Genomic DNA, 27,409 nt, shown 5'->3' with positions numbered 1-27,409 from the left:
ACAGAAATCAGAAACACTACCTCTGCTCCAAACCAAAGCTGGCCGGCTAAATTGTCATGGCGTATCTCCTCTGGGAACTTGACACAAAAATCTCGATTTGCTCGATCACTTGGAATGCATTCATCCATTATCTGATTTATAATGTTTAAGACATTATCCTGAAACAGAAATATTTTAAAATTATGTAAATAATATTTTCTCCTGCACCACAAACTGAGCTTAAAATAGGTTTAACAAGTGCATTGAAGTTTATTATCTGAAAATAGATATTCCTTTTAGGGGTAAATAATCTTACACACAATCTCCTCACTGCTGAACTGAAACTTTTATTTTTCTCTGATTGACTCTTACCTGCCACTATCCCTCTTCCTTCTTCCTCTGGTTTGCTTTTTTGATTTTGTAAACTAATTTTTTTCAAATAATGAAAATCTGCCTTCAACAAAGAAAGAAAAGCAAAAGTATTTTTATAAATATGCATTGTCAAATAAAACAAATTCCTCTTGCACTGACCTTGTCTTAAAAAAAGTATCTTACACTTCTCTCAAGCCCATAACCTCTCTGTACAGAGATGGGTAGTACAGTTCCTTGTCAGTTCTCTGGAACCATTATTGCATTGATCAAAGTTCATAAGTCTTCCAGAGTTGTCTGTTTTCATAATTTTATTCTTGCTATTTAAATTGTTTCACTGGTTCTTCTCATTGTACTCTGCATCAGTTCATCAAAGTCTTCTTAGGTCACTTCTGACATTTAATAGTTATGTGATTAGGCACAAGCCACTTAACCTCTCTGACATTTTAATTTTAGCCTCTTTATCTTTAAATGGCAATAATAATGTCTGTAGTAACTAATTTAAGAGACTACACAATTATCAGATGTTTTTATTACTCCATGGCAACTAGCCTGGTGATTATAGACAGGTAGATTTCTCCTTTTCCCTGCCTTTCTAACTGATCATCTTTTTGATTATGCACATGGTAGTGCCTTCCATTTTGGAAGTATATGTGTCTTATTTACTTAAAATAACAGTATCATGAAATTATAGGGCTGAAAGGAAGCTTCAAAATCAATTACTCACATTCTTTCTCCTTCTCTCCCATTTTATAAAAGATGAAATTCAGGAACACTAGAACCCAAATCTCCAGTACTGTATTCTTCCTGCTATATTATACCCCTATTTTTTTAGTATGTGTTTTAGTGTTTGGACATTAAGGAGCAAAAATTGTTTATGAACCTTTTAGAAAGAACACAGAAATAGGTATGTGGAAATTGAGTTTTAGTCTTGGCTTAGTCACTAAGAAGCCCTTCTTATCCTTCCAAGGAGTTTCCCTCTCAAATTGCTCTCCATTTGCTCTCTCTATCATTTCTTATATGCATAGTTACTACTTGTTATTTCTTGTATCTGAATGCCAGTTCACTGAGGCAAGGGTTATTTTTGCCTTTCTTTGTAACCAGTACTTAGCATGATGCCTAACATATAGAAAGTGCTTAATAAATGCTTATTGATTGATTGCCATGTGAGAGTATGTGTCTGAGTGTGTGTGTGTGTGTGTATGTGTGTGTGTGTGTAGTTCTACAACTTAATATAAATTGCTCTTGCCAGAGCAGAACCAAAATATGGTTTTTGTGTTATATGTAGTATTTTAATATTTAATGCTTAGCTTCCAAATGATATTCAAGAATTCAAAATGATTTAAAGAGCACACTCAAGTTCACCAATCAACCAAGAATTGAGTTAAAACTAAATCAAAATATCAAGATTCAAGGTCTAGTACTATGCTTGTTTAAAGTGAAATCATCCTGAATTATATAAAATAAATTTTAAGGTGAGCAAAATTTAGCTTATTACAGCAAAAATGAAAGAAATCAAAATCCACTTGTGATTTTGTAATATTACTTAGGTAATGGTTAAGAAGTAGTTTTGCTTTCTATTACTACTAAACAGTAAAGATTGACTTAATTGTTCTCTTCAGTTATTTGATTTTCAGAAGTAACATTTTCTCATTATGATAAATTTTCCAGTTTTTTTTGGAAATAAAACATCTCTACATAGCCTGACTTATTCTGCAAGAATAATGTTTTGTCTGGAGAGCAGTTCATGATTTAAAATGAATTTCACTAGTTAATAAAAACACATAAATGTTCTGTAACTAGTAACTTAAATTGGTCAGGATTTAAATGCTATATACAAACATTTGAAAAAGTAACTTTCAATATTCCATATTATTTCAATTTTCACAATTCCATAGCAGTGATGGACTTGTATTCATAAAAGTCTTTTTTAATTAATGTTGTTGTATTCATAATAGCATTAATTTTTAAAAAGTCATTTCATTTCTTTTCTTGATTTTATAAGCTTCTATCATCATAAAACCTATAAAAGGAAAGTGTGACAATTATCTACATGATGAGTTCAGATGGAGGTAGCAATTCATATTCTGGAAGAATGCCAACCAATTTAGATGGCTTTTTGTAACTTCATGGACCACAGCATCCCAGGCCCTCCTATTCTCCACTACTTCTTAAAGTCTATCCAAATTCATGTTTGTTGTTTCCATGATACTATCCATCTCATCTTCTGTTGTCCTCTTTTCCTTTTACCTTCAATCTTTCCCAACATTTCTAGTGAGGCCTTTCTAGTGTGTCTCATCTTCTCATTAGAGGGTCAAAGTATTTAAACTTCAACTTCAGCATTTGACTTTTCATTGAGAAGCCTGGATTAATTTTTTAAAGTATTGACTTATTTGATCTCCTTGTGGACAAAGGACTCCCAAAAATCTTCTCCAGGACCACAATTCAAAAGCATCAATTCTGTGGCACTCAGTTTTCCTTTTAGTCTAATTTTCATTGGTATGTTGCTACTAGAAAAACGAGAGCTTTAATTTTTAAATCTATGCCTATGTCAGCAAGGTGATGTCTCTGCTTTTTAGTATGCATTCCAGATTTTCCATGATTTTTGGAGTCTTAAAATTTTAAATTATGAATACAACAGACACAGTCTGCAGTGATCTTTGCTCTCAAGAATATAAAATCTGACACTACTTCCATTTCTTCTCCCTCTATTTCCTGGAAAGTGATGGGACCAATTGCCAAAATCTTAGTATTTTTTATGTTAAGCTTTAAGCAAGCTTTTACATTTTCTCTTTTATCCTCCTCAAGAGATTTCTTAATTCCTCTTTATTTTCTGCCAGCAGAGTGGTATCATCTACATATATGAAATTGTTGAATCCAATTCAACCTTAATTCCAGTTTTTGATTTATCCATCCTGGCAAGTCACATGATATACTCTGTACATAAATTAAATAGATAACATAATAATATACAGCTTGTCATACTCCTTTTCCAACCAGTTGTTCTGTGTTTGATTCTGTTTTTACTTGGTCTATATACAGGCTCCTCTGGAGACATGATGATCTAATACTCTCATCTCTTTGAAGACTTGTCGAATTTTGTTGTTATCTACATCAAGTATTTAGTTCAGTCAATGAAGTAGAAATAGCTATTTTTCTAAAACTCCTTTGCTTTCTCCATAATTCAATAAATGTTGACAATCTGGTCTTTAGTTCCTCTGCCTCTTCAAAAATCAATCTGGATTTCTGGTAATTGTTGAAGGTTAGTTTGAAGAATCCTAAGCATAATCTTGCTATTTGGTAACCTGAACATTTCTTGTAATTGCCTTTCTATACGATTGGGACATAACCTGAACTTTTCTAATCTGGTGTTTGAGTACAATATTTTAACAGCATCATTTTTTAGGGTTTTAAATAGCTTAGCTGGATTTCTGTCATTTCTACTAGCTTTATTGTCAGAAATGTTTCCTGAATTCCATTTGCTTTCATTCTCCAAGATGTCTGGCTCTGCATCAGTAGCCATACCACTGAATTTAATGGGAATGTTTCTTGTACAGTTATTTTGTGTATTCTTGCCATTGCTTAGCCCAAGTAACAGAATGAGAAAATGCAAGTTTCCAGGTCACTTGACTCTAAATCCAATTCTCTTTCTACAGCGACAATTTTACTCTCTAAGAAGCCTTACAATATACTATTCAGGAAGGCAAAAGAGCTAGGATTACAACCAAGATCAATCTATCCAGCAAATCTGATTTTTATTCTTTGGGGCGGGGAGGGGGGAATGAATATTTAATGAAAATATCAGAGATGAATAGAAAATGCAACATACAAACATAAGACTCAAAAGAAATAAGATAAATATGAAAGAGAAATCATAAGGGACTTACATGTTCAAACTGTATACATTCCTATGTGGGAAAATGATACTTGTAATTTCTAAGAACTTTATTATTATTAGAGCTCTATGAAGACAGAGGCATGAGCAGGAATTAATTACATTGGGATGATCTCCAAAAAAAGACCTTGAAAGAGGGATGCACTAGGAGAAGGAGGAAGGGAGAGTTGGAATGGGGAAATTTTTCTCACATAAAAGAGGCATGCCAGGAAAAGCTTTTACAGTGAAAGGGAAAATGGTGAGGATGGACAATATTTGAATTAAGGGGGATGATTATCAACTGGGGAATGGCCAAACAAGTTGTAGCACATGATTGTGATGGAGTACTATTGTACTGTAAGAAATATCAAGATCGTGGTTTCAGAAAAAAAAAAAGTGCACTGATGAATTAAAAAGAACCAGGAGACTATTATGCACAGTAACAGCAATGCTGTAATAATAATCAAGGGTGAAAGATTTGGCTATTCTGATCAAAACTATGATCCAAGACAGTTTCCAAAGGTCTCATGATGAAAAAATGCTTTCCACTACCAAAGAGAGAGCTGACGAACTCTGAGTTCAAACTGAAGTATAACATTTTAGCTTTATTTTTTGTTGCTTTTTTGTTATATGTTTGATTTGGAAATAATGTTTTTCATGATTTCATATGTTTATTTAATATAATTTTGCTCGTCTTCTCAGTGAGTGGGAGAGAAAGTGGAGAGAAGTAGAAAACTATAATTCAAAATTTAAAAAGAAAAGAATGTTAAAAAATTTTAAAAGAAATTAATTTTAAACCAAAATCATACTATATATACCCCCCAATGACCTAGAAATAAATGGTTATAGCATAAACAAATTAGAGGAGAAAGGAAGCTGACACCTTTCACAAATAAATATGGAAAGGTTCTTAACCATACAAGAGCAATATCACAGGGGATAAAATCAACAATTAGAACTACATGAAACTGAATAATCAAAGCAGTCATACTAAAAGAAACAAATTAACAGAATTGTGAGCTTTTATCTCAATACATCAGACTGACAAAGATGATCAATAAGAAAAAAGAAAATTATCAGAAGGATATTGATAGCATATGAACACTAATGTATTTTAGATGGAACTATGAATTTGTCTAGACATTCTGGAAAGCAATTTGGAGTCATTTCTTCAAAGGTACTAAACTGTATCTTATTTTAACCTATCAAAAGCAACACTAGGTGTGTCCCTAATGAGAACAAACAGGAGGGAAAAAACTCCCATGTTCAAAGCACTTTTACCTGTAGCAAAGAAATGGAAACTAAGGGAGAACCCGTTAATTGGAAAATTGATAAACAAACTATGGTATATTAACGTAATGGAATATTATAAGAAATTACTTAAGGGATGTATTTTTTTAAACTGGGAAAATGTACTAACTGATGCAGAGGGAAGCCAAGAGAATGTGGAGAACAACTTATATAATGCCTATAATACTATAAAGAAAAAGCACTTTGAAAGTCTTAAAAATTGTTTTATTAATGCAATGACAAACCATGAATCCACATAAGACTGAAAATGAAATATGCTTTCTATCTTTTGATATAGCTTTAATACATTACAGATGTGTAGCACATATATTTTTGGAGCAATGGTCAATATATGGATTTGTTTTGCTTGACTATGCTAATTTGTTACAAAAGAAAGGGGTTTTTTGGGAGGGGGAGGAATTTGAGGAGAAGAAAAGAACATCAATAAAGCATTTTGAAATATGTACAGATAAAAACAGGAGAAAGTGCAGAAGAAAACACAAGGAGAACAATTTTGGAACTAATATACTGAATTCAGTATATACTTAAAAAAAACCTTTTCAAAAAAGTTTGGGGGAGGGGTTCCAAATACAATCTTCTTTTACATTTTTTGTTTATGGGAACATTCATATTTGTTTGGTGTTTATCAACTCAGATTCCACAAAAAAATTAAATTAAAATATAAGAATATTTACATTTCATTGGTATTACATTATGGCAGCAAGGCATAGAACATAACTTTTCCAGAACTAAAAATGAGCATCACACAATGGACAATGGATAAGCACATTGATGTGATTTCTAAACTAGCTTATTCTCAAGAATTGATAAAATAGGAGTCCAATCTGCCCAATCTGCTCCTTTATCAACTATGATAAGATATGTTCCCCAGACCGTTCTGTTTGCATAGATTGATGGGAAGCCAGAGTTGATTATTAATCCATCCATCCTGTCTCCAATCTTGAGACAGACTTGATGGGAACTCAGTTTTCCCAGACCATCTTTAAGATAGTTTCAACATTTCAATACATATTCTTATCATGCCCTAGATCCCACCTTTCTTTCCCCCTCCTTCCCTGAGACCTTAAAATTTGTGTCCCCAAGCAAACTGCTCACTCAGTATAAGTAAGCCTTGCCTAGTTGTATTTGTCGGAACCTGTGTGCTATTCATGTAATAAAATATAGCAAATTGTGTTACCTGTGATGGATGCCTATGACATAAATTCTTTCTGTCACTTGAACTATTATGTTCTCCCAAATCTATTTGATATTTCTACTCCATATTACCACTTCAACATAATAGGCATGTCAACATAGGACTCCACAGAAGAAAAGACATAAAAGATGCCAACAAGGAACTGTAGAACAGGAAAAAAATGGGCTAGTTATTGGGCAAAGGTGTGGGATGACAGGACAGTTAAAGCATTTCATGGTGTCTTCAAGATGGCAAGAGAAAGCAAGAAAGCCTTCTTTTTTGCCATTCTTATTTTCCCAATTTTGCATCAAAGGTATTGAGGACCAGTTATTGAGGATATTGATTTGATATAGACCTTCTTATCAAGTTTTACATCAAATTTATCTGTGTCTTTATCCTTTGTAACCAACACTGGTACATAAGTTGCAATTATTTCCATGGTGGTCTTATACTCTTATACACTATTTATATGATGAATGCTTAAAGTCATTCTGCAATACAAGATGACCAGATATCCAATGAAATAATGTTTCTTGTCTTTGGACTGATGATAAAGCCAACTCTGCCAACTCCTTTCTTTGCTTCTCTAAAAGAGTAGCTATGTGACATCCTTCCATATAAATTCAACTTCCTTATTTCTTCTGGTTTTGTGGGCATACTGAAAAAAGTCTGGGATTTAGAATTATAAGTCCTTGATTTCAACCCTACTCCTGCAATTTATTATCTGTGTGAATTTGGACAGGTTTGCTTAACCTCAGTGTATCTCATTTTCCTCATCTATTAAATGAAATTTTTTAGTCATGTCTGATTCTTTGTGACCCAATTTGGGGTTAAGAAAGCCTTCTTCTTTCTGAGTAGCCACTTTCTCCTGGGAGAAACAAGGGTTACAAACAAGAACTGCACAGATGATTGGGCATACATAAGTTAAAATCTGTATCACTGAAAGAATTTTCCAAAATTATCACAGATCTATTTGGGTATCTGAAAGTAAATAAAATGTCTTGAATATATTTAAAACCACTTGCTGTACTTCACTTTGAACTTTAAAATGTTAATGTAAAGAACAGTGATTTAAGGATAAGTTCATGTTAATGTAAAGTTAATTGAATTTTTATGTACATATTACTGAAAAGTTAAGTGTATTAAAAGTAAAGATAGAGATTTAATAAATAAATAGAGCCAAGATTTAAAAAAAGAAGTTTGAGGGAAAACATTCTCTCTTCCCTACTTGTAAGACAATTTTGCACAATTTTTACTTACTCTAGTCAGTATTATACAGGGGAAAAAAATGAAAAAAAAAGATATCAATCAATCAGTATTTGTTAAGTGTCTATTATGTGCCAGATTCTGGGAATAAGAAGAAAAACAAAGATAGTTCCTAATCTCATAATCTTAGAACACAAAGGAGGAGACAATATGAAAGCAAGCAGCTATGTATAAATATACATACAAACAATAGGATAAATAAGAAATAATCAACAGAGAAAAGATACTAGAAAGGCTTTTTGTACAAGGTGGGCTTTTAGCTAGGTCATGTAGGAAGCAAGGGAAAGATGGAAACCAATGAGGCAAAGATGAAAAGATATTCCAGGAAAGTAAAATATTACAGTGATGGGGAAAAATCAGTAAGAATGTCTGGAGCATTTCTGTGTATTTGATGGAGATTTATATCCTTAAAAAGAAAGAGGAATTTTCCAACAATGTGCAAATTCTATTCACAGGTGCTAGATTTTAAGTTTTAAATGATGACTTTATGATATATCAATCTGTAAATCTTCTGTTTAATGCAAGTGTTATCAATGTGTGGAGGGTTAATTTGATTTGGGAAAGTACTACTTTTTCTTTAGCAGTTACAAAAATTACAGATCACAATCAACTTCTCTGTGTGAGAGAAATATTGACAATGTTACTGAGAGAAAAAAGCCTTCATAAAATTCCATCAGGACTGAAGTAGAAAAGGAGAAAAGAAAATGATTGAATGATGGAATTGGAAATTCACTTAGCTTTTAATTTGATAATTATAGAATTAGGATTGTGACAATAAAAATTTATCTGAATGACTTTTTTATTTTGGACAGTAGAATGTTAAGCCACACCTTAAATCAATTGTGGCAGAGGGTTACATGAAGTTAGTACATTTTCAAATTTGAATACATTTTTTAACATGAAAAATGACATTGGACAAAAGGAGCTAAAAAATAACAAAATTCTGCTTCAAAATAAAAGTCTAACAGCAAAAATTAGCATGATTTATAAATTTTTCTATATTTTATATTCTGGATTTTATTTATTTGAATACAGGCACAATTTGGTTAATTATGGATTTGATACATAAAAAATTGTAATGGGAGAGGAATTGAACCTAAGTTCTGGTCTAAGTGGGCCTATTTCACTATTTGAAGTTTAAATTAATAATATATATATATATAGAATCATATGCCAATTATTGAAGAAAGTCCCATCTACCCAGAGTTGTTGCATAGTGAACTAGATGCCATTCTCTATAGTGGACTTCTGAATGAATTCATTTTGAATATCAAGCTGGGGAACAAATTTTGGAAGCAATACAAGGTGGATCATTATATACTTGTATTCAAGGAATAAATGTTTTATCTATATAAACTAATAGTGAATGGTCTGTGCTGGAGACATACATACATAGACCTGGGGACAAGACTTAGAAATAGCAGTAAGACATCCACCAAAAAAAAAGTTGCTTGGGCAATTTGGAAACCAATGTTGCAAGTATGATTTTCCATACTTATATATATCAAAAAGAAAGTCAGAAAGCTCACTTGTGACACAAACCTGGGTCATCATAGTGTAAAAATGACAATTTGGGAGAGTTTAGATCACATAACCAGCAATAAAGATTAGTAACTTTTTCTCCTTTAATTCTACTTTTTTGCTCCAAAAGGACTGATGTCCTAGATGTAGAAGAATTATAGCTAAATTTAAAATATAACAGAATCCTGAGGAAGTAAATTCTTTATGAAAAAGCAGAAAACTCAAAAAAAAATTAGAATGTATGTTTAGAATCTCTCTCCTACCAGCTTCTAAATGCCTGTAGCAGCTAAAAAAAACTTGCAGGTTTGTGTAGGGCTTAGTCCTAAGCAAGGGATTCAGAGATGCTGCAGTGATATTGCCAGAATATTCCTCAATTTCTTCTTTTCCAGATTCTTCCCAGCCTTGCAAAGAAAAGGAGAGAAAAGGACAAATTTTGAAGACTGAAAATATCCTGGTCTTTTGACTGGGCCCTTGAGCTCTAGGAGAGGGACCCTTCAAAGCTTCAATGACTGTAGGACAGTTTTGCCCTATCTTCATTTCACTAAAAGTAGAAATTTATGCTGCCCAACCAAATAAAAGAAATATGGTAGGTAAGCAGAGTGAGAAAATCCAGATAATGGTAGTGGTATAAGTAGGGTACATGTAAGAACAGTTTTACTAGACCTGAAGCAAAGTAAAATGAAAATAAGCTAATGTCAATCTTGTCCCTCTACTCCGCCCCCCTCTCCCCAGACACTACTCTGGGCAGGAACCCATGCTAATAAACGCCATATTCCTCAATAAGAGGGAACTGAGACAAGTGTGTGATCCAGCCTTAAGAATCTGCTTATCAGAGGAAAAAAAAAAAGAGTCCAGAAAGTAAATAAAAATATAAAAAAGAGCTGGGAAACCAATCACATCAAGAAGAACCCTCAATAAAGTTCATCATGAAGGCTGATAAATCAACAGATAGAACCTATTAATCAAAAGGAAAAATGAATAAAATCTCAAAGAGAATACAGAGTTTTCTTAACAAATATTATAATATGAAGGACCAATAATGTCTGATGAAAGGCAGAATCTTGTGAAATCACCAGAGGGCAAAGAACAACAAAAAAAGGAACTCCAAAATAATTCAAAAGAAATGAAATTCAAAAAAAGTCAGAAATTATAGACCCAATACAAAAATTTAAAACACATGTAAAATTTGAATACATGATAAAGATTTTTTCTTAAGAACTAAAAGAAATTAAAAGAGATAGAACATAAAAAAGGGGGGGGGGAAGAAAATCTGGCCAAAGAAAAGCTAAAGTAAGAACATAAAATACTTCCACATAAATTCTGAAGGAAGCTAAATTGACCTTGAAGGAGGACATGTAGAAATAACTTAAGGTCACACAAAAGAATATAATCAAAAAACCTGAACACAAGACTGTAAAAATACAAGGAAGCAACAAACTGTGAAGCATTAAGAGAATCTAGCCATTGCAATCCTCTAAAAAAACAAAACCAAAAAAAACAAAACAAAACAAAACTGGTTCCCAACTCCAAAATAAGTAGTGGTTTAAAAAGAATTATCAGAAAAAGAAAGTGCCAATATACACCAAAATATTTATAGTTGTATTTTGTATGATAAAGAATTGTAAACAAAGCAGTTATCTATTCATTGAATGGTTCAACAAATTTTGACATATGAATGTAACGGAATAGCACTGTGCTGCAGAAAAGATAAACACTATGAATACTGAGAAACATGAAAAGATTGATATGAACTGATACAAAGTAAAATAAACAGAACCAAAAAACAACATACAAAATGACTACAACCAAAAATTGCAGGAACAACTATTACATATCAACCAAAAGTGAAGTTTAAAAAATTACAAACAAACATAACCTAAAGAAGAGATATGGGAGAAATCTCCCCTATTCCATTGCAGGGTTTAGAGGGAAGAGAAGGTCCATTGCTGTAAAACACAGCATATATATTTTTTATTTTTTTCAATGTATTGATTAGCTTTATTGATTGTCTTTTCCTTTTTCTTCTTTTAAAATATTATTTGTTATATGGGGTTGCTCTTTAGGAAAGAAATTCACAAAATATTAAAAGACATTAACAACAATTTTTAAATAAAATAAAAAGAATTCTCATTATCTAATAATAAATGTTAGAAAACTGAGAATGTAAAAGACATAAAAGATTACCTACAAAAAATACAATATCAAATAATACAACCCTCAATAGAGACTATATTCAATTTCAGAATAGAACTGAAGCAACATGGACTCAAACTAACAGCCCCTCTATTGGAAACTAAAGGTAATTTGTGGAACAAGATGGGAAGATATATTAACAGAATTGGGGAGATAAATGACAAAGGGTAATGGATGCTATATCCTGATTAAGACTATGAAGTCAAGAGCAAAGGGATGATGGCTTTAATACAGAATGATGTTTTTTTCAGCTCTCTATTCTCCATGGTCTTTCAATGTCACATTGCTATTATTCATCCATCAGATTATTTACTGATTATTTACATTATTATGATATTTACATTATTATGATAGGTCTGTTATCAATCCCTACTTGTCTGACTTGTTCTCGTCTTGCCTTCTTCTCTCCTTGGTTCCCGAGAGCGCTTGCTGCTAGTTCTTTGTCTCTGCCAGCTACAGCCTCTCATCTTCCCAATGTCTCCAGCCAGCACAATGGTGGAATCTGGAATGATTCTTGACTCCTCCTCCATATTAACCTCAGTTTCCTTTTTATGCTCCTTCACCTATTCTTTCTCTGCATCACTATGAATTGCACCTACTTCTTTTTCCTCTTCCTCTCCTGCATCCTCTATTTCTACATCATTGTGCTGATTACTGGTCTCCTCCATCTCTTCCTCACACTGAGCCACTTTACCCTCTTCTTCTGCCTTCTGTTCTTCATTATGCACCACCTGAGGTTCTTTTTCCTTCATTGATTGTCTTCTAGGCCTAACCTCCATTTTATTTATTTGTTCAGTAAATTCTTTGTGTCTACCTTCAAAACATAGAGTTCATTTTTCTCTGTGACTCTTCTTTCAGCTTTTGTGTAGCTGGGCACATTCTTCCAGGAATGTAGAACAAATGGAGCTTTGTTTTTGTGTTCTCTCTCTCTCTCTCTCTCTCTCTCTCTCTCTCTCTCTCTCTCTCTCTCTCTCTCTCTCTCTCTCTCTCTCTCTCTCTCTCATATATATATATATATATTTATATATATATATATATATATATAATTATCTTAGAATTATGCTCATTCCATTCTTCTTGCAATTGAGCAATTTCAACCTTTTGTTCCAAAAGTCTCAGTTCTGTCTGTTTAGCACGTTTCTTCAAAAAGTTCTCTCCTTTTGTTTTCAACTTGTTTTCTTTCTTCTGCTGCTTGCACTTTAAGCTTTTGTTCAATTTCTTGACGCCTCTTTTGCCTTTCTGTAGCTACAGTTGATTCCTGCTTAAATTTCTGAAGGGTACCCATTAACAAGCCAAATATACGCTGATTCTTTGTTTTCCCTTTTCATCCATATTTTGATCCTGAATAAGGTCTCCATGTATGCGCTCTTTGATGGTAGCTACAACTGAAGACTGCAACGCTGGCTTTTTGACATCATGATCCTCTGTGTTGCTTTCTTGGTGTGATTCTCTTCTTGTCTGATGCTCTCCTCCCAGCCTACTGACTGCCCCTTCAAGATCTCTCTGTTTGGCTGGGGGGGGTCCTCCTCCACTATCTGAGAATCCACACTTTAACAATAAATTACCACAACTCCTACCTCCACCAGGGCCTGAGAGGTCCAGCAATCTACCCTGGATGGGTCTCACATCATTAGGATCCCAACCTGTGAGTTTTCAAATATTCTCGTCTATATTTTTTAAGCTCTCTTTGGCTTTTTCTAGCTGCTCCTGCAAAGTTCTTACTGTGACCACCATCTAAAATGTAATGTTCTCTTCTCTAAATTATAATCGTTCTCTGAGAGCAGTTTTCTTGTGGAGCTTCCAGAGGCAGCCTTAGTTTAAGTTCAGTTCATTAATCCCAAAATGCAGCCAGGAGTTAAAGTCCAGATCCTTTATTTTCTCCTTCAAGTCTTGTCTCCTTCCTTGGGCCTGGTTAGCTTTCTAGAGGCCTATCTCTCTCCTTGGTTCCCTGAGAGCTCTTGTCCAAATGTCTCCAGCCAGCACAAACACTGAAGTGGGAATGAATCAGACTCTGCCTCCAAGAGTGTGGGATTGTGGATTTCCCGGAAGTCAATCCTAATTGTGAATCTCCCAAAGTCCTCTCCTGAAGGTCTCTTTGGCCCTTGAATGAGTGAGCTTATCCTTTTATATGCTCTCTAAAAGTGTGAAGTCTAATGTGTAAACTCCTTTAAAGATGTAAACTCGGTGTGAACCGAGTACATTACCTTGTCTCAAATTCTGGCCTATAACATCTCCTTGTAGGATCAGATCAATCATACTAAACCAGGCTAAATTAGATAATTATTGCCTCTATTCATTCCAGTGACTTAGCATCTTTTAAGAATCCTAACATCTCCTTTATTGTGTCCTTCAAAATCCTGAATCTTTTCCTGGCTAATAAAGTTTCCTGGTTAATAAAGAAGCAAGGTTTGTTGGTAACTGGGAAGCAGATCACTGAACTCTTAAATATATTTGAGTCCTTTTCTTCCTAAGGAAGAAAAATTAGAGCTAGAGATGTGGGAACTAGTGGGAGAGCCACTAATTTTAACATTATGAAGTTATGGGTCCTGATTCAATTCCTGAAGAAACATTTCAATTGTACAATATAATACAATTGGCTTTAAAGAATCCCACAAGTTCTAAAAAAAAAAAAAAAAGAAGAAGGAAAAGTTTTAAGGAGAACAGCCATCAAGGAAGTGTAAGGAGAAAGGGTGGGGGATATGGTGCTGACAAAGCAGCTGAAAGGCATGGAGAACTGGATCTTAAGTACCATACAGATAAGCTTAAAAAGTGTAGTGCTTCTCACTTTCACAGCTCAGTTACACTCCAGGAGGAGTGGAGGGAGGAGGAGAAGGGGGAAGGGCAATGAACCATCAGCACCACCCATATAGCAGCTTTGTCCACCTATGACACAAAAGGCACTAATTAAAGCTAAAAATGAAGGATAAGATATATTTGATTTAAAAAAGAAGCATACCCTGTGAGTGAAGAGTTTAACTATTCAGATCAAGAAAAAAGAAAATACACTCCATTTAATTTGGAAATTATCAAAGATATGAAAACGGCTTGCACTCTTTATGGATCTACATTATCTTATGTTATTAGAGAATTTGGCTTTTGAAATTTTAACCCCTAATGAATGGAAATCTATAGCATTTTTAGGACCTAGACAAAACTTGTTGTGGCTTTCTGAGTATTGTGAACTCTGTAGAATAGAAGCCCAACAAAACAGGCAACCTGGAGTTAATATAATGGTCTCTTCCCTCTCAAACTTAATGCTACATTTTGCTTTTAGCTCTCTTATGCTCTTACTGTACTATAATTAACTATAATTTATTAGTTTATTTCAGTCTTTTTTAATCTGTGTCACATTCTCTCAGTAGACTGTAAGTTTCCTAAGGGCAGAACTTGTGTCTTATCTAAATATTGGCTCTCCCTGCTGTCCCAACTTAGCACAGTGTTATAAATATAGTAAATTCTTTTTTTAAAAAAAAATTAATTTGTTGGTTTATATAAAGTAAAGTTCTAAGGAAAGTTTTGTGGAATGGTAAAAATTTTTGGCAGATTGTTTAGATATAATTTTAGAAGTTAACTCCAAAGATAGGTAGGAATTCAATGGGTAGGGACTGTCGGATGAAACAGTCCTATCGCAATAGTGTGAATTTAGCAGGCAATCAAATGAACTGAGGTGCTAGGAGACATCTGGTAGGAGGGTAAAAACTTTGGCAGTCTATTAAGTCTATATAGAAGAGTGCTCTCTAGCTATCTTATGTATTTGAATTTTATGCCAGAAGTCCCAAAATTCTTGGGATACAAAAGATCATGGCTCTACAGCTGGAAGAAGCATTAGAATGTGTACTACAACATCATATTTTTTACATATAAACTGAAATGCATAAAGATTAAGTGGCTCTTTTAAGAACACACAGAAAGGAAATGGCAGAGCCAGGATTTGACTTTCAAATTCAATCATTCAAGACAACCCTAAACCCATTACCTATAAATAATTAGTACTGAGATTGGTAACCATGTTCACATTAATTTTATCATTTATCTTTTATTGTTTCTTGGAATAGAATATTCCATCAAATCAGGTTAGGAGATAAGAATATTTACTTTTTAAACTTTTTTACTTTTAACCACAGTGATCCTTTTGTAATTCATTTTGCAATTAATCCATATACTATAATCAGCACTTCCTATGTACCTGGTTCTCTAAAATTTATTTTATATAAATAAGTATTTTTTTTCTGTGTGAAAAAAAAGAAAAGAAAAGAAAAAAAAAACAGTAGATGTATTTTTCTCATCTAAACTGTAAGCTCCTCGTGAGACTACATTTTATACTTCTTTTATAGCCTAAAGTGTCTAGATTACAGCATAGCTACCAACCAATATTAATAAAAATACATAAATTTAATAAAATACTTAGCCAAAGTCCCATTAGAAATGAACTGATAAAAATGAGTTCTTTAAAAAATGCTTTCATACCATAACAAATTTTCCTTACCTGACATGAACGAAACTGGTTGACTAGTAATGTACATCTCTGTGGATCTTTTCTTCCATCCAAGCTGTCCAATTCAGCAGCTACTTGATTTAATTCTTCATCTGCATAATAGAACTGGGCAAGAAGTTGTGGATCTGACCTCTGCAAAGGTAATACATATAAACAGTATTATCCTACCTGTTAATGCAGAACCAAATAATGCAACTACTAATTACCTGGTAAATTAGGTAAAAAAGGAAAGACAATTTAATCAGGATAGGGCAACAAATGGTATGATATTGTGATATTGCTATCAGTAATAAGCCCAAAGTTTAAAGTCACATCTTTAGGCTCTACTATGCCCTACTTAAGTCTTACTGAATGGTATCAAACCCAATTAGCAATAGGGGAATAGTGACTTAATTTTAAAACATAATATTATCTATATTATGATTTATATTTATTTTGTTAAATATCATTTTAAGCAGGCTCCAGCATTCAGGAATACTGCCTTCCCATACCTCTGTTCTAAGAGGAAGAAACAGTAGATGGTTCATCCAGTTAATTTCAGCAAAAAGAGACTTTAGTTAAACATGAAGAATTCATATTTTCAACTTCTCTGGATAAGCCTTGGAATTTGGTCTTTTGCTGTTGTAATTGCTTCTACTTCTCAATTCTTACGCTTCAAGTTGGTATACTTATCAAACCTGCACTAACACAAATAGATCTAAGGCTCCCAGAATAAACATACTGTCTTGCTTCACTTCAAATACTCACTTCTCAGGGCTCTAGGGATAACCCTAGCTTATTGGGAAATGGGGAGATAAGAGTGCTGTAGCTCCTGAGTCCTCACTTCAATAGGCATTTTTCACATGATTTTTTTTTTCTTTTGAGGACTGAAACTGAATTCTTGATTATGCATTTCTTTTAGAAGGGTTTGTTGTGTTTCAGAGCTGGTAGAATCAGGTCATATAAACAGGAGAATTTGGAGGACATTTTCTGCATAAAATGTTCTCTGCGACAAAGGCAAACTCCTTTGGAATACATGCCAATCAAATTTTTATTAACCACCTTACCAAATACCAATTCTAAATGATAGTGATAAAAAGACAAAATTGAAGCTGTTTATATCCTCCAAGAGTTATATTTTATGAAGAGAGAAAACATGTACATACATAAATATATATATGTTATTACAGAAATGTTTTTCCTTTTTTATGCTACTTGTAAACTTTGAATTCCAGCTAAAACAAACAACATGTTCTCCAAACCTGACATTTCATCTCCTAGCTCCATGAATTGTTACAGGCCAGCTACCATGTCTGAAATAAAACACTGGGTCCAAATCTTACTTCACTTAGTTTCTGTGTTATTTTGGTTAAGTTGCTTGATCTCAGTTTCCTCATCCATGAAATGAGATTAATAAATAGCACTTACTTCATAGGTTTGTGAGAATTAAATGATATGTATGATAAGCACTTTGGTGATAAAGTGATATATAAATTTTTATTATTACTATTATTTTCATGTCTCAGAATCCTATTTTTTTCGAGGAACAGATCAAATGACATCTCACCTGTATTGCACTGATTATTCCAATACTCAAAGTGTCTCACGTCATTATCTCTTAACATAACTAGGAACTTATTCTGCTGCTCATTAATTGTCCCAACTGGGGGTAGAGTAAAGATATCAGATTAGAGGCAGCAACCCAACTGAACAGTCTCAACATTCCCCAAACAACTTTAAGATAGTATATCAAATTGAATTAAAGATCAACATAGCTCAAAAAAGCCCAAGATAACTTAGAAAATTGGCAGGATTGGTCTGTGACACTGGCAATTGTCCCAACTGTCTTTGCCATATCTGTCTACAAGTCCTAGGGACTTGTTAGCTACCTCTGGATTTCTTTAATCCAGAACAAACACTAATTTTGAACCAAGTATTTTACTGAATGCCAATTAGACTGGACTAGGTCCTATGTAATACTATCTGCTATGTTCTCAAGCAAAAACAAACTTATTGGAAATAAAAGATAAATCTGTAACTATATATTTATATTATATAAAGACACATGTCTATAGTTATTGGCATATAGATAGTATAAATATAGATATGTAATCCAAGGTTCAAGCTTGGTATATTTTCACAAGACTATATTCGCTTGTCAGAAAATAATTATTCAACACTCCATGTGTCTATAAGGGGTGGTGTTGGCAAGAACTCAGGAGAAGACAGTTGGCAAGCACTTGGGAGAGCTCAGGGATAGGTCCCTGGAGAGAGAGAGAGACTTTGGGAAGAAGCCAACATGTCTAGGAACTAGAACTTGACATGTCTCTGATTTCTAGCTTGTCACACTAGAGACTGGGGAATTTCCTCTTGGATGATAACAGACTCATTCTTGGTTAAGCTGATGTATCTTACTCTCAGAGCTTATTCACTCTGTACTGTCTGCTGTATTATAGCCTATACAACTGCTCTGATATTTGTTTGCTATTGACTTAATAAACAGGTTTATTCACTACTGACTATTTGTGGTGGTGTTTATGAAACTTGCATTTCTTGGGAAGGTAGTAAGGTATATAGCATGGAGCATTCCTCCATTAAGAGATAGTGATGAGAAAGCAGCTTCAACCTTAAAATTATTTTAAGGGGAAGACAGACATAATTCTGGACTTATATCACCTTTCTGAGAAGACAGTGGTTCAGTTTTGTGGCTCTAATTTCTTGCTTCTCTTTGGAAAGAAGCAAAGTCTTAAGAAGAGGTAGGGGAGATTCCAATATTATCTATTCACATATCCTACGAACCATTTATACAAGCCCATGTGGATATAAACATAACATACAGAGCAACACATATTCATACCCTTCATATAAATAAAATAATTTTCAAATAATATAAAGGCATATTTAAGTATGAAATGTATAGTAAAAACATTCAGTGTTGTATGAAATCTTGAAGGAGAGAGGAATATGATCAAAGATACCATACACCAAATAAAAAGAAAAAAGTTTGATCCAAAACATTGTATTCTGAAACAAAACTACCCAGGCTTGCCAAACTTGTTTGGCTCTGAAAACTACTTACATGCTGTTTATAGATATGTTTAATTAGCAGGGGAAAAAATATACCAACAATCAAGTTTTTTGCATGGTGCATTTTACCACAGTTCTGATTGTCTGTTTTATATGTCCTTAATAAATCCTTTTTGGACTCAATTATAAAACCACAAAAAATCATTTCTTGATAAAAAAAGAATAAATTCAATCTGAAAGGCAATTTAATCTCAGAATTAATCATCATCAACATGAACTGACAATACGGGGGCAGGCAAACCAGTCTGGCCAGAATAGTGAGACATCCCAAGACAGACAGTTAGTCAGACAGGCAAGCAGTCAGACAAACAGACAGACAGACAGACAGACACACACACACACACACACACACACTCTTGGTGTGAACCAGGTGATTCAACCACCCACCACATCAGCTGGGACACTAACTCCCAACAAACCAAGGTGAATATCACTCAATCCTGGAGCAGTGGTCTTCAGTTCATCCATCCCACTTTAATTGAGGGAGACAACTCTTTTCCTGAGGCAATTGGGATTAAGTGACATAAGGGTCACACAGCTAGGAAGTGTTAAGTGTCTGAGGCCAAATTTGAACTCAGGTCCTACTGACTTCAGGGCTAGTGCTCTATCCACTGCACCACTTAGCTGCCCCCCTGAGGGAGACAACTCTCAAGGAGAAAGGACTCAGCATCTTTGTGGTCAATGAAAATGAAATTTTTGTTTCCCTTGATGATTTTCTGAGTTTCTTCAGTTCCCTTAATGAATTGACTGATCTTTTATCTATGAAATCACATTCAGACCAGTTTCAGTGGTCTTGTGATAGAGAGAACCATCTGCACCCAGAGACAGAACTGTGAGAACTGAGTGTGGCTCACAACATAGTATTTTCATTTTTTTGTTATTGTTCATAATCTTTTTATTTTCTTTATCATTTTGTTTCTTTTTTGATCTGATTTTTCTGGTGCAGCATGATAGTTGTGGAAATATGTTTAGAAGAATTGCACATGTTTAATATATGTTAGATTACTTGCCCTCTGGGGAGCGGGTGGGGAAAAAAGGAAGGAGAAAAAAAATTGGAACACAAGGTTTTGCAAGGGTAAATGTTGAAATTGATTTACGCTTATGTTTTGAAAATAAAAAGCAAAAATAAAATACTGCCATTATCATTATAATGATATGAAGAAAAGAAAAGAAATCAATTAATTCCAGGAGTAGTTTGTCCTTCTTTTTCTTCTTCACCTGGGATGATTCTTTCACTCCAAGACACCAGGACTTGTGGGGAAGGAAGGGAGAAGAAATTATTCCTTAAGGAACATGCAAAGATGATTTGAATTGATTGTCCTTTGGATTGATTGTCCTTTTTACTGACTTTACTAAACAGAGGTTAAATAGGAAAACTAAGATCACATAAAATTCAGTGTTCTTTGAAATGAAAATTAGCATTAAATGGTTACATATACTTTTTATTATATAAAAATACTTCTTATAAATATATTTTTCACATATTGATTAAAAAAAACCTATAACTTGCTTCTTTTTTCCCTAACATATGTAAGGTCGTGAGACTTAAAGAAAAACAGTGTCCAATTTAGTGATGAAGAAGCTGAGGTCTAAAGGGATTAAGTGGAGTTCTCAAGATCATATAAGTAGTTAAATAGCAGAGTCAGGATTTAAATTTATATTCTTTGCTTTTACAGCCCACCATACTGCTTTTCTAGGAACATATTTAATGCTCTGTGTTGGTTTAATATTTTTAACAGTGATTTGGATAAAGGCATAGATGGCATGGTCTTTCAAGTTGCAGATTACCCAAATTTGGGACAAAGAATTAACACACTAAATTCAAGAGGCACAATCCAAAAAGAAATCTTGATAAACTATAGTACTTGACAGAATCTCATAAGATAAAATTTGAAGTCTTATACTTGAGTTCACTAAATCAATCTCACAAGAACAGAATGGGGGAGGGGAGGCATGTTAGACAATAGTATGCTTGGAAAAAGTTGGAGAGTTTTAATGGACTCAATGAGTCAGCAATGTTCTGTGGCATCTAAAAAAAATAATACTATCTTGGGTTGCATTAAAAATTAGGTAGTGGGAGCCAAGATGATGGAGAAAGCACACGTGACTCTGTAAGCTCCTCTCATGCCCTGACTACCAATCTTTGAATTCAGCCTCAAAAATAGTGTTTGACTGGTGAAATTCACAAAGATTAAAGGTACAATGATTTACCACCTGAAGATAATATGGAGGACCACCAGAGCAGGTTTGTCCTGAGGGCGGGAACAGACCAGCAGCAGGCACAGAGATAGGAAAGACTGTCATCCTGAACAGAACAGGGACAGGGATAGCCTCTGTGCCTAGAAGAGTAGTGGAAACAACTATGCGATAGACTGACTGCTTTGCCTTGATTGTAAAGCAGTAGACCAGCAGAGAGATTAGAGCCAGAGGTACAGGGTATTCTAAAAACGCCAGAACCTAACAGGATCTGATTATATCTCCCCCAAACTGGAAGTGACTCAGCATAGACCAGCATAACTGTGTAGCTGTACACTGAAGCATGGCCAGGGCAGCTGCAAATCTAAATGGCAGGGACGGGTCATTCTGGGGTAGCCTCTAATCTGTGGGGGCTCAGCCTGGGGAAACAGACCTTCCTTAGTGACTGTGCTTTGGGGCAGAGATGGTCTGTGCAGGGCTATTTGCTGCTCAGCTGCTAATACCCACCATCCTTTCAGCAGGCTTTGGATTAGAGTAGTGACACTTTCACTGCTCAGTCTCTTGCCTCAGGGTAGTCGTTAATCTGTACAGCAGTGTTCTTTGCAGGGCACCCTCGAAGCTCAGCTTTGCAGGCCAGAGTCACTTCTGTTGGGGAACTATTGCCCAGAGCACTCACACACCTGGCCACTCTTTGTAGCCAGTTGGCAGGCAGTCTATACACCTATCCCTATTCTGCAGAGGAAGCTGGTAACCTCCTGGTCCTGAAGGCAGACCCTACAGGCTTTTAAAAATGAGTAAAAAAATCAAAAGGACGATTGATAGCTTCTATACAGAAAGAGAGCAGGTTTTCAATCCTGAAGAAACTAATAGCAGACAGTCTCCAGACAATTGTTGGTCCCCAACACTCCTAGGCTCTCCTAGAAAAGACTATTAAAAATCTTAAAAGAGAGCTAGAAGAAAAATGGGGAAAGGAAAGAGAAGCTATGCAAGAGAGTAACAACTTCCTGAAATGTGAACTGGAAAAGGTAAACAACTCCTGAAATGTGAATTGGAAAAGGTAAAAAACTCCCAGGAAGTGCAGGGAAACAGAATTTGTGAATTGGAAAAGATAAAGAACTCCCAAGAAAGTAGGATTTGTGAATTAGAAAAAGAAAATAAGTCACTATAAAAAAAATAATAATTAGTGAAATGGAAAAAAATTCCACAGAGCAAAACAATTTATTTAAAAACTCAATTGGACATATTCAAAAAGAAGTTAAAAAAAAAAGCTAATGAAGAAAATAACTCATTAAAAATCAGAACTGAACAAATAGAAATGAATGATTCCTTGAGACATCAAGAATCAGTCAAACAAAACCAAAAAAATAAAAAATAGAAAGAAATATTTCATATCTTCTTGGAAAAACAACAGACCTAGAAAATAGATCTAGGAGAGATAATCTGAGGATTATTGGACTTCTAGAAAATTATGATGAAAAAAGAGCCTAGATACTATTTTACAGGAAATCATCAAAGAGAACTGCCCAGAGGTAACAGAACCAGAAGGGAAAATAGGCATTGAAAGAATTCATCAAACACCTTCTGAAAAAGACCCTAAAAAACCAAACCAAAACAAAACCAAAACAAAACGAAAAACTCCACTGAATATTGTGGCCAAATTTCAGAACTATCAGACTAAGGAAAAAATATTACAAGCAGCCAGGAAAAAACAATTCAAATACTGAGGTGCCATAATAAGGGTCACTCAAGATCTAGCTGCATCCACATTAAAGGATCGAAGAGCCTGGAATCTAATATTCCAAAAGGCAAAAGACCTTGGAATGCAACCAAGAATAAACTACCCAGCTAAGCTGAGCATTTTCTTCCAGAGAAGAAGATGGGCATTTAATGAAACAGATGAATTTCATTTGTTTATAAGGAAAAAAAAACAGATCTAAACAAAAAATCTTATCTCCAACCATAGGACTCAAGAGGAGCAGAAAAAGGTAAAAGGAACTCTTGAGAACTGTATTTCTGTTGTGGATATACATAAAGTCCACATGTATATTTGATTTTACTGATATAACAAAAAAAAGGGGGGGAGTAGAAATGGAAAGGGGATAGTGTCAGAAAAAGGGGAAAGGGGAGATAAAAAGAGGGAAACTACATACTACAAAGAGGCAAAGAAAACCTATCATATCTGAGGCAATTTAGAGAGGGAGAGGAACACTGTGTGAATCTTACTCTCATCAGAGTTGGCTCAAAGAGAAAATAATTGACATATTTGTTTTACAGAGAATTTTCTCTCACCTTATTAAAAAGGGGGAGAGAAAAAGGGAAAAGGAAAAGAGTAATAAGGGAAGGGTACAAAAAAAAGGGGAAGGGATTTAAAGGGAGGAGGGAGGAATACTAAAGAGGGAGGGCTGTGTGATACAAGTGGGGCCCATAAGTTTAATACTGGGGAAGGGACTTGGGGGGGATAGAAAAAAAAGCATAATCTGGGGATAGTATGATGGCAGTAAATACAGAATTTGTAATTTTAACTGTAAATGTGAATGGGATGAACTCTCCCATTAAGCGGAGGCAGATAGCAGACTGGATCAAAAGTCAGAACCCTACAATATTTTGTTTACAGGAAACACATTTAAAGCAGGGAGATACATACAGAGTAAAGACAAAGGCTGGAGCAGACTCTATTATGCTTTGGGTGAAGTAAAAAAAGCAGGGGTAACCATCCTTATCTCAGATCAAGCAAAAGCAAAAATTGATCTAATTAAAAGAGATAAGGAAGGAAATTATATCCTGCTAAAGGGTGGCATAGACAATGAAGTAATATCAACATTAAAATGCACCAGGTGGTATAGCATCTAACTTCCTAAAGGAGAAGTTAAGAGAGTTGTAAGAAGAAATAGACAGCAAAACTATAATAGTAGGTGATCTCAATCTTGCACTCTCAGAATTAGATAAATAAAACCGCAAAACAAATAAAAAAGAAATTAAAGAGGTAAATAGAATATTAGAAAAATTAGGTATGATAGATCTTTGGAGAAAACTGAATGATATAGAAGCAAGTATACTTTCTTCTCAGCAGTTCATGGAACCTATACAAAAATTGACCATATATTAGGACATAAAGATCTCAAAATTAAATGCAGGAAGCAAGAAATAGTAAATGCTTTCTTTTCAGATCACAATGCAATAAAAACTACAATCAATAAAAAGTTAGGGATAAATAGACCAAAACATAATTGGAAACTTAATAATCTCATCTTAAAGAATGATTGGGTGAAACAGCAAATTATAGACACAATTAATAATTTCACTCAAGATAATGACAACGATGAGACATCATACCAAAATTTGTGGGATGCAGCTAAAGCGGTAATAAGGGGAAATTTTATATCTTTAAAGGCTTATTTGAATGAAATAGAGAAAAAGAAGATCGATGAATTGGGCCTGCAACTTAAAAAGCTAGAAAAAGACAAAATTAAAAACCCCCAATCAAATACTAAACTTGAAATTCTAAAATTAAAAGGAGAAATTAATAATATTGAAAGTAAAAAAATTATTGTATTAATAAATAAAACTAAGAGTTGGTTTTATGAAAAAACCAATAAAATAGATAAGCCTTTGGTAAATCTGATCAGAAAAATTGTTAGTCTTAAAAATGAAAACGGGGAACTTTCCACCAATGAAGAGGAAATTATAGCAATAATAAGGAGTTACTTTGCCCAACTTTATGCCAATAAATTTGATAACCTAAGTGAAATGGATAACTACCTCCAAAAAATATAGGCTTCCCAGATTAACAGAGGAGAAAGTAAACTGCTTAAATAGTCCCATTTTAGAAAAAGAAATAGAACAAGCTATTAATCAACTCCCTAAGAAAAAATCCCCAGGACCAGATGGATTTACATGTGAATTCTACCAAACATTTAAAGAACAATTAGCCCCAATGTTATTTGGGGCTATTTGAAAAAATAGGGAATGAAGGAATCCTACCAAATTCCTTTTATGACACAGACATGGTACTGAAACAGGATCAATGAATAGGCCAACTTAAAAGGTATGCTACCTTTCTCCTTCAGAGTTCTTTTTTTTAATTAAAGCTTTTTAATTTTCAAAACATATGCCTGAATAATTTTTCAACATTAACCTTTGCAAAACTTTGTGTCCCAATTTCCCCCCTCTTTTCCTCCCCCAGATGGCAAATAATCTAATATATGATAAACATGGTAAAAAATATGTTAACTCCAATATATGCATAGATATTTATATAATTATACAATTAGCTTGCTGCACAAGAAAAATCAAATCAAAAAAGAAAAAATGAGAAAGAAAATAAAATGCAAGCTAAAGAACAACAAAAAAAGAATGAAAATGCTATGTTGTGATCCACATTCAGTGGAGAAAACTGAATGATATAGAAAGAAGTATACTTTCTTCTCAGCAGTTCATGGAACCTATACAAAAATTGACCATATATTAGGACATAAAGCCCTTTCTCTGCATGTAGATGGCTCTCTTCGTCATAAGATCATTGGATATGGCTTGGATCATCTTACTGTTGAAAAGAGCTATGTCCATCAGTCCTTCTTGACACTTGTCAGGTAGGGTATTCTGGTGATTCTTTTTAAGTATAAATTAGATTAATGTAATTTCTAATTCTTTCTAATTCCAATTCTGTGATTTTGGAAAGTCAAACTATACTTAAAACTTTCTCTTATCCACAACAGCATTCAAGTCAAAGTCCAAAACAGATAGATGCTCTGTCTTTGAAGACCACAATGTCTGAGGGAGAGACAACATGAGCAAATGACAGAAAAAAACAACTGACTCTTCTGGGTACACAAGGAAAGGTAAGACAATCCTTGTTCCAAAGGAGTTTACATTATAATAGTGGAAGACCACACAAATCAAGAGAAGGCTTCAGTTCCAAGTAGGACAGAAAGGAAAGCTCAATGATTCTTAGGGTGAAGCACAAAGTATATGCTAACAATATCATTGGTTACCAACACTGAGTTATTTGACAACATCCAGGGTCTTGATGGTGAGAACTTTCTTTTTCTTCCTTTTTCAGATCTACAATAGCTGGGGTTACCCAGTAGGTTGGGAACAGAAATAGTCTGGGAACAGAAAGTCACCTTTCCTCAAGAGTTGTTCCCTTCCATAATTATCAGCATAAAGTTAGAATTAGAACTGGTGATCTGGCAGTTACTATTATTTTCAGGGTTCTTAGTCTTATTTGACAATTGCTTTTGATAGTTGCAGAGATGGTAGATCCCTTCTCTATATGTTCATTTTGTGAAAGTTCAAATATAAGTAGATAACATAGCCCACGTGTCCACTTAACTGGTCACATGAAAACAACAAATATTGTGATACAAAGAAATATGATTTAAAAAAAACCATTGAATTTGGTGTCAGATCCTCTGCTATTTACTACCTTATATGGATCTGGTCAAATTACTAAGGTTTTCTGTGACTCAGATTCCTTCTCTGTAAAATGAGATGACCTCTAATGGTTTTTTTAGCAAGTGAGGAAGGAAAAAGGTTTCTAAATACAGTACCTTGGCCAGAAACCCTGTCATTCAATAACTAATACCCTTCTATCTATACTATAGCAATAGAATTTGAAGATGTTTCCAAGCTGATTGCAGAGTCATTTATACAGCTTAAGAGAAATGTCCCCATCTGTAACTGCCTCTATATTTATAGAAAGATAAAGGGCAAGAGGAGGAGGAAGAGAGGGTTAGGAGCAAGGTGAGGATCTGTAGCTCAGCTCAGCTGTGGGATGATTCAGCTTGCAGAAAGAAATATGTGTGAATTGTGACAAAAGTTCAAAAGCTTGAGCATATCTACCATGTCACTCTCCTCTCTAATAATTTATGTACATTAATAGATTTTTATATATGCTATTTCAGTAGCAGAGTTACCACACTACATTAATGAAATCAGTGTTGCCTCCCTAACCTAAGGAATTAGG

General features: G+C 34.2%; 1 protein-coding gene and 1 pseudogene across 6 annotated transcripts in view; both read right to left on the bottom strand.

The window, feature by feature from the left end:
* ZFYVE28 (zinc finger FYVE-type containing 28) overlaps window positions 1-27,409 on the bottom strand; it is a 186,373-nt gene that overhangs the window by 122,783 nt on the left and 36,181 nt on the right. For all 6 annotated transcript variants that reach the window (XR_012483577.1, XR_012483578.1, XR_012483579.1 and 3 more), the window contains exons 2-3: window positions 16,174-16,314; window positions 21-158 (exon numbers count right to left, since the gene is read on the bottom strand). Coding sequence is in view for 3 of the 6 variants with exons in the window: in XM_074276110.1 (XP_074132211.1) it covers window positions 21-158; window positions 16,174-16,314 (279 nt within the window). In the remaining 3 variants the exon portion in view is untranslated. The remainder of the gene's footprint in view (window positions 1-20; window positions 159-16,173; window positions 16,315-27,409) is intronic.
* On the bottom strand, window positions 12,251-14,286 carry LOC141546231 (pinin-like; annotated as a pseudogene).

Source organism: Sminthopsis crassicaudata, chromosome 6 (genome assembly GCF_048593235.1).
Source record: "Sminthopsis crassicaudata isolate SCR6 chromosome 6, ASM4859323v1, whole genome shotgun sequence".
Taxonomy (NCBI): Eukaryota; Metazoa; Chordata; class Mammalia; order Dasyuromorphia; family Dasyuridae; genus Sminthopsis; species Sminthopsis crassicaudata.
Note: the sequence above shows the minus strand (reverse complement) of the source record. Positions and strands in the feature narration are given on the sequence as shown.